The sequence below is a fragment of the Otolemur garnettii genome, unplaced genomic scaffold (assembly GCF_000181295.1).
Source record: "Otolemur garnettii isolate 467f Iridium unplaced genomic scaffold, OtoGar3 scaffold00121, whole genome shotgun sequence".
Classification (NCBI taxonomy): Eukaryota; Metazoa; Chordata; class Mammalia; order Primates; family Galagidae; genus Otolemur; species Otolemur garnettii.
In genome coordinates this window covers 648,689-657,162 of record NW_003852516.1, presented here as the reverse complement: position 1 = coordinate 657,162, position 8,474 = coordinate 648,689, and the positions used below count along the sequence as shown (strand labels likewise).

The window sequence follows — 8,474 nt, the reverse complement described above, 5'->3', positions numbered from 1 at the left end:
GGATCCAATGTACTCAATTCTAATATGAAGGCAGTAGATTATCTAATTAATATAAGGCGGAGAGTAGGGGAATGAGCAAGTGAGGAGAGGAGAGGAGGGGGGCAGATGGGGGTCACAGTGTATATGGCACACCTCTTGGAGGTGAGACACAATTATAAGAGGGACTTTAACAAATGCAATCAGTGTAACCTAATTCTTTGTATTCTCAATGAAAAAATACAAATGAATACAATCTCAATTAATCCCAAACAATAAAAAAAAGATAAAAATGTATCAAAGACCTAAACAGTCTAAATCTTCGTGACCTTGGATGAGGCAATGGTTTCCTAGAACACAGCACTTCAAGTACAGAGAACCAAAGAAAAACAGATAAATTAGACTTAATCAACATTAAAACCCATGCTTCAAGGACAAGAATAAGAAAGTGAAAAGATACCCCACAGATGGAAAAAGAATATTTGAAAGTTATATATCTGATATCTGACAAGGATCGAGTATCCAGAATCTATAAAGAACACTTACATCTCAACAATAAAAAGATAACACAATTAAAAAACAAGCAAAGGATTTAAATAAATGTTTTGTGAAAGAAGATATATTTACAAATAGCTAATAAGCATATGAAAAGAAGCTCAATGTAATTAGCCATCAAGAAAATGCATGTCAAACCACAATGAGATCTCACTTCACATCCATCAGGATAGCTAGAATCAAACAGACAGGTAACATCCAATGTTGGTGAGGATATGGAGGCACCTGAACCCTCTGACATCACTGATGGGAATGTAACATGGTGCTTCTTTGGAAAACTGTTGGTTTCTCAAAGCTTAAGCACATGCTTAGGATATGAGACAACAATTCTATTCCTGAGCATACACTCAAGAAAAGTGAAAGACATGTTCATACCAAAAAAAAAAGGTGTACATAAATGTTTATAGAAGTACTATTCATAATAAACCAAAAATGGAAACAATACAAATATCTATCAACTGACGACTGCATAAACAAGTGTGGGCCTATCCATACACTGGAACATTAGTCCATAATAAAAATGAATGACGTCCCCTATGGTATAGATTAACCTTTACCTGAAAGACATCAGTCACAAGGGACCACACATTGTGTGGTTTCATTTATATAAAATGCCCAGAACAGGCAAATAGGTAGAGACAGGAGTAGATTAGTGGCTGTCCAGGGCGGGCAAGAGAGAAAGTGGAATGACTGCTATAAATACTAGGTTTCTTTTCAGAGTAGTGAAAATGTTCTGAAATTAGAAAGATGGGAGTGGCTCGGCGCCTATAGCTCAACCGGCTAAGGCGCCAGCCACGTACACCTAAGGTGGCGGGTTCGAATCCCCAGCCCGGACCTGCCAAACAACAATGACGGCTGCAACCAAAAAATAGCCGGGCGTTGTGGCGGGCGCCTGTGGTCCCAGCTACTTGGGAGGCGGAGGCGGGAGACTCGCTTGAGCCCAGGAGTTGGAGGTTGCTGTGAGCTGTGATGCCATAGCACTCTACCCAGGGGATCAGCTTGAGGCTCTGTCTCAAAAAAAAAAAAAAAAAAAAGAAAGATGGGAGTGATGGTTACGCAATGTTGTGAATACACTAAACAGCACTGAATTGGACATTTTAAAAAGTGAATCTTATGATCTATGAATTATATCTCATTTTTTTAAATTATGTCAAGAACAGAAAATAACATATTTAATCAGGTAATGAGCAAATGGCAGAGTAAGAATTTAACCTGAGAATCTGACTTGGAGCCACACTGCCTCCCACTATCATGCTAATGGCTGATGGGCATTTGCCAAGTTAAGTAGAGCCAGAATTCATTCATTCAACAAACTCGTTCACTCAATAAAGACTTTTTGAGCACTGGTTACGTGCCAGGGAAAGCACATTTTTAAGTGTATAATTCAGTGGCATTAAGTTCATTCACAGTGTGGTGTAACCATCAACACTATTTCTAAAACTTTTTAATCTGAAAAATCTGAAATTACAGAGTTTAGGGCAGGCGGATCAGATTCATGTATTCATTCTTTTCATTCCACAAGCCTTTGAGAACGTTTTCTGGATCAGGCTCTGCGTTAAGAGCTGGGAGCATCCAGAAACTCCCAGTCTAAAGGGCAGCAGTTGTGAGTATGTCCTTGTATGACAGACATGTGTAGGTTACCGTGGATAGAGAGGGAAGAGTGGATCAGCTGTTTCATGAAGGACTTAGAAGGGCGGCCTTCACATGGAAGGAGTCAAGAAACACCAGGAACGTTTGCAGCACCTCTCAGGTAGATGTGTAAATACATACGAGGCTGGACAATTAAGTTCATGAACTCATCCTAGTAAACGTGCTACCTACCTCATTGCTGAATATCACTATGGTCACCTTTGAAGTACTCCCCTGAGGAAGCTGTGCACTGATGCCAGTGCCTAGTCTACTCTTCAGAGTAATTTTGGAACTCTTTTTCTGGAATGACCATAAGAGCTGTCTTCATACACTTAAGTTCACAAACTTGCCACCATGCGTTGACACTGGCAGCACTGTACCAACAAGTGGCTAAGGTTTCATAACTTTGGTATCTCAGTGTCTCACAGCTGTGTCTGTGTCAGCATGTGGTGGTGTCCTGCCGAGTGGCACTCATTACTGTTGTTGCTGTTTTTGTGTGCCATACAATGACAGCTCTGATGGTCACTCCAGAAAAAAAGAGTTCCAAAATTGCTCTGAAGGGTAGAGTGGGGTGGAGTAGGTGCTGGCGTCAATGCATGGCTTTCTGAGGGGAGTACTTTCAAGGCAACTGCAGTGATATTCAGCAACAAGGTAGGTAGCACTTTTTCTAGATTGAGTTCAAACTCAATTGTCCGACCTCCTATACCCAAAAGAATTAAAAACAGGGGCACAAACAGATACCTTTAAACCAAATGGTGGAGACAACCTAAGTGTCTACAACACTTAGATGAGTGCATGAACAAAATGGGGTCTATACCTACAATGACTATCATCAGCCACACGAAGGGAATGAAGTCCTGGTCCACGCTGCAACATGGATGACCAAAGACCTCACGCTAAGTGAACTAAGCCAGAAAGGACAGATAAGGTATGTTCGTTTCCATTCACATGGTGCATCTAGAATGGGCAAATTCTCAGAAAGTAGAATAAAGGTGCCGAGGGTCTAGGGGCAGGGGAAACAGAAACTGCTTAATCATGACACACACAGAGCTTCTGTTCTAGGTGACTCCTTCCACATGAAGGCCACCCTTCTAAGTCCTCTGTGACAGAGCTGAGCCACTCTCCCCTCTCTATCCATCGCACCTTGCATCTGCCTCTGTCACACAAGGACACATTTACAGCAGCCTCCCTTTAGACCAGTGGTCCTCAACCTTCCTAATGCCGCGAACCTGCAATACAGTTAAAAGGGGTTGAGGATGGCTTGAGAACCGCTGCTTTAGACTGTGAGTTTCTGGATGCTCCCAGCCCTTAACACTGAGCCTGATACAGGCAAGGTTCTCAAAAACTTGTGGAATGGAAAGAATGAAGGGATGAAGCTGATCCACCCAACCTCTGAAATTTCAGGATTTTTCCACCAGCTTTATCCTAAATGTTAATGGCCCTCTGCAAATTAATGACACATCAGACAATGCTCCATTTTCCCCCAGTTTCTGTCCATTTCCAGATAGAAGGGGGTTTCTGACGTGAAGTACTATGCTGCTTAGTGGGGTATCTATAAAAAGCAATTTTAAGAATAAATGAGAACATTAATCGCTGTTCAGGTTTACACATATGATTTTGTACTGGGTGAGTTTGAATATAGACCAGAAAAAGCCTTTACTCCCCAAAATTAATATTCTAAAAGAAAATGACATCCATGAACGAGTGCCGTGTAACCCTCTCGTTCTTTCTACTGACATTCACCTCAGCTATCCTTCACAAAGGGTCTCCATCACAAAAGATCAAAGAATGCCCTTGGCAAGGGCAGAGGGAGTCCATAAGTTCAATCTATCATTCCAGAATAAATTATTTAGTACCACTTAAACTCTGAAAGCTTCCAGCCACCTATCTTGCGGTTTATGGCACTATCTTCTAAGTTTACAATTTCCTGGTTGTGAAGTAACAATTTAATTCCATGGTGCAAAATCAATACAATTTATACTTACTGTTGGAACTGACATTCTCCAGTAAATGAACAGAATCTTTCTTCCACCGCCATGAGATAATTTTAAAGCTGTTTTTACAAAGAGGGACTCAGGAACCTTTCCAAAATTTAGGAATGAATTCTTTAGGCGTAATAAAGCAGCGGCCCTCTTCCCCTCGCCCCCCAGCTCCCTCGGCTCTGGCCACGCTGACCTAGCTTAAATCTGATTCTGTCGGGGGCCTGGACTTTGAATAGGAGATCATCTTGGAAATGCAAGGAATTGTGGTGGCAGTAGCAAGAGACAGCCAATAAAATTTTAAAATACATTTTTTCACCAGCTATTAGGGATTTTCTCAGACAGGAATGTCGCTCATCATTTTCACTCTCTATTATATTAGTACAACTATGAGTAACAGCGGTCAACGTTTCCAGTGTTATTTCATGGGAAACAACTGATCAGGGACCGGTCGCTTTTGGGGAGTGGGTGTTGTTTAAAACACACTGGTGCATAACGAATCTGTAAGCTGCATCCTTCCCCTCAAGATCTCCAAAGAACGAAACAGACTGGAAAGGGCAAGAACGCACTATCATTCAACCTACAGTGAATATCGACCGTCAGCTCTGGAGAAGGTCCCTGCGGCTGCCGGGGGTGCGAGGAAGGCCCAGTGCAGTGGACCGACCCCCAGATTTAATGAGCTTCCAAGCGCATTCAGCACAACTGCGAGGAGGTCGTTTACCCTGCACCTGTCACTGGAAGGCCCAGGCAGCCAACAGCTAAAAGAAAAAGCCTATTGCCAGCCCAGTAAGCAGCCAGATTCCAGCAGACAGCTAGGGTTCCCTGCAGTCCCCCCATGTCCACTAGCACCCCCAAGGATAAGTGCTTAGATCGGGCGGCAGCGAAGTGAGGCCTGTGAGGCAGCAAAAGAAAGGCCACCTCCCAGCGACCTCGGAGATGCTCAGGCGATCGCTGCCTGCGCCTCCCTCTCGCGGTCCAGGCTCCGCCAGCAATCGGCTGGGCAGTCCAGCCTCCCGGCGCTGAGCATCCCTTCTCCTCCGACCCCTCTCCCTCCTCCGCCGTGCTCAGGCCACCAACCTTGGGCGTGCGGATGTGCTCCATGGCGGGCCCGCGTCTGCAGGGGCCGGGGCGGGCGCGGCCTCCCGCACCTGCGCGTCTGCGGCGCGGCGGGAGGGGCGCGGAGGGGGCTTCGCCGCGGAGCGGGCGGGGGCGGCTGCGAGTCTTGGCTCCACCCCCAGGTGCGGCGGCACCGGCGCGCGGGGCCCGGGGCTCCCGCGCGGCCCTAGAGTGCGCGGCTCTCCCCGCCGCCCACCTGCGTGGCCCGCAGCAACCCCGCCTCGTCTCTGGGGATGCGGGAGGCAGAGCTGCTCGCATAATTGGGTGAGACCACTGTTTCCCAAGACACAATGAGGGCTTTGTGCTAGATGTGGCCTCTGGGAAGAGAGACGGGACTGCGCGGGGCTGCGCGCTGCCCAGCGCCTTCCTTCCAGGGCCTGCCAGAATAGGTGGGATTTCGGGGCGGAGCGGGAAAAGGCTACAGCGTAACCTCTAGATCCCGTGGGGTCTGGCGGGCTCTGTCTGCATGTTTCAGCACAGGCGCGGCCGCGTGGCATTTAGGAGAAGGGTGGGAATACGTGTGACGGGAACAGTGTGGGCGCCCTGGGGTGTCACTCTAGGCGGCTCACACCAACCTGCGACTGCACTGTTGGAAGAGGCGGTTTTCCCTTGGCACAGCGGTGGGTGCAGACTTGCCACCTTCTTTGGCTGCAGCTGAACTGGAAGACAGAGATACAAAGCATCCATTGTGAGAGGTCATGTTTCCATTTATAAGAGTAGCTGTTGCCATTTGTAGTATTAAGCCGTGGAAAAGCCCAACAGAGAAACGGCCCACACCTTCTATACTTACAGCCCTAAGCGCACGACTCTGCACCATGGCTAAAATTTTCTACAACTGTGCATAGTTCTTGGAATAATGTCTATTGGATTTTTTCCTAACTCTTACTCATCTTTCCCACTGGATTGTGAATTCTTTGATTATAAGACTCTTTTTCCCCCCAAATCTCCTTCTAATCTAATGACTAGCTGGCAAATTTCAGCCTTCAAAAAAAAATGTGGATTTAACCAATGCAGGTGCTGAAATTATTTTAAAATCCCAGCTCCCCTTCACACATCTGCTACCATTTTGTCCTGGTACCACTCTAGGAGGCAACTAGAACAAGTACTGTAAACCGCTATTTGCCTTTCCTGAGATTGACCGAGGGTATAATTTCCAATACCAGGAAGAGAGTCAGGGGCACTCTGGTGCAAATTCACACACCGGCCTCACTCTCCTCACTTATAAAATGAGGAAGTCACCTGCCTTGTTGACCTCACAGGTATCTTCTATCTCCAAATTCTATCAATACCATGAATCTTACATATGTTCCAGGGGAAACATTCTAAGTGAGTAAAAGATCTTATGCTTGGTGAGTAATTTTTTGAATGGAGGTACTTCTGACCTGTCACTTATGAGCATAGGTTAAAAAAAAATCACAGACTAATTTTAAAATACACTTTGCATTAATCATAGTTATAAAATCAGCCTTAGTTTAAAATGAATCAAGAATTATACTCAGATTATTAGGATACACTACATCAAACATGTTAGAAATAACATAATGGGGAAAGAAATTTCTGTAAACATTTTAGTTTGATCGAACAATTCTTTGAGAAATCTTGTCTTTGAGAAAACTTGTCTTCCAGCCCCCATCACGATTGAGTAAGTTATTAACTCACAAACTGTGTTGATTCCAAATAGCCATGTTGAGCTTTCTGATACTTAAGTTGATGTACGCCCCCAACCCCCAGCTTCACTGCTGCCCACAACACAGCCCAAGCAGAGCGAAAGAGATTAAATAAAGCAACAAGAATTGGAGGCAATAAGATGAGGGAATCGGGAGTAAATGGCTGACTATATTCATCCCAAGGAGAGAGAAAAGCAAAACCAGTCATTCATTTGCTCAAAAAATATTACTGTTATTTAACTGCTGGTCGTATTCAGGATAACATGGCAGATGCTGGGAAATTGAAGGGAAGCCCCAATGAGAAGGATACTAAATTCTATAACTGCGGTATGACTGACAGCAAGGACATGAAGGCGGACCACGTAAGGTGGTGGCAGAGCATGTGGAGATGCCAAAGGGACCCTCACGAGGAACAATCTGCTGCCTACATTTTCCCTAAGGCTTTGAGAAAAATCAATGGCTAGACTCAGGATCCTATACTCAGTTCTTCAAGTTTGCTATCTGGTGTCTGGAATGAACCACAGGCTATTTGGATGAATATTGCATTCGGAGCCTTCGCAGAGCAGAAACTCTCCATCTGGCCCCAAGCGAAGAAGTGAGAGAGTAAAAAAAGTCTTTTTCTCCAGCTCTGCAGAATTTGCAGATGGATCTACACCCAGATGCGTGCTAAATTAGCCTATGTCCAATGGATTGGAATATGACTATTTTTCTCTAGTATTTATGACTCTTGGATGAAAAATAAGTGTATGTTAACAAACCTCTTTTCACCTTCCAGCCAATGTGAGACAACAGAGTTCAGAACTAACTACCTGCATGTTCATTGGACTACTTCTTCCCTTGCCAGGGCACCTTGTGGTTGTCCTGACTTTACCACCTGTCTCATGATTTGGAGAATCATGGAGATTGTTGGAGAAATCACTTGGAGAAAGTGATTTCTTTTTACCTTTGTGAAATGGTAGATATTACTGTGCATACCAATATTTAAATCTCCAGTCCTTCCTAGGTACACAGAAGAGTATACTTCTCAACTTCCCTGCTGTTGAATGGGGCCGTGTGACTAGGTCAGGCCAATGGACTGTGGAAGTGGGTTGTGCAGCTTCACGGCTAATCTTTGTAAAGCCCCTGTGTGGCCTTTCAGCTCTTTTCCTGTCTTGATGGCCTGAAAGATGCCTGTTGAGAATAAAGAGAAAATAGAAATAATGAATTTGCTTTCAGCATATGAAAATAATAATAATGATGAATTTGCTCTGACATTCTGGCCCCAAAGTATTCAGTATTAGATTGAAATGAGATAGGAGAGAAAGAAAGTATATCCTTGAGTCATTATTAGAAGGGCCACTCTGAAGAACTAGAGCAGATTCTTTTTTAAGTGAAAAGAATACACACTTCTTGTTGTGTGAAGTCACTAGGCTTTCAAGGTTAATTCATTATTCTAGCCTCCCCTGTAGTGTACCGACTTTACAGAGAAGGCAACTAGAGAGAGAGTCAAAATGATACAGTCTCTACCTTTTGTGTTTCTGATTTTTTTTTTTGAAAAGGGACTTGGTAATGT

At 44.5% G+C, this 8,474-nt stretch overlaps 1 protein-coding gene across 1 annotated transcript in view; it reads right to left on the bottom strand.

Moving 5' to 3' along the window:
* Positions 1-5,291, bottom strand: part of MTMR7 (myotubularin related protein 7) — a 91,712-nt gene extending 86,421 nt beyond the window's left edge. Inside the window, exon 1 of the mRNA XM_003797648.3 lies at positions 5,217-5,291. Coding sequence (XP_003797696.1) covers positions 5,217-5,240 — 24 coding nt within the window. The 5' untranslated portion in view covers positions 5,241-5,291. The remainder of the gene's footprint in view (positions 1-5,216) is intronic.
* Between the last annotated feature and the right edge of the window lie 3,183 nt (positions 5,292-8,474).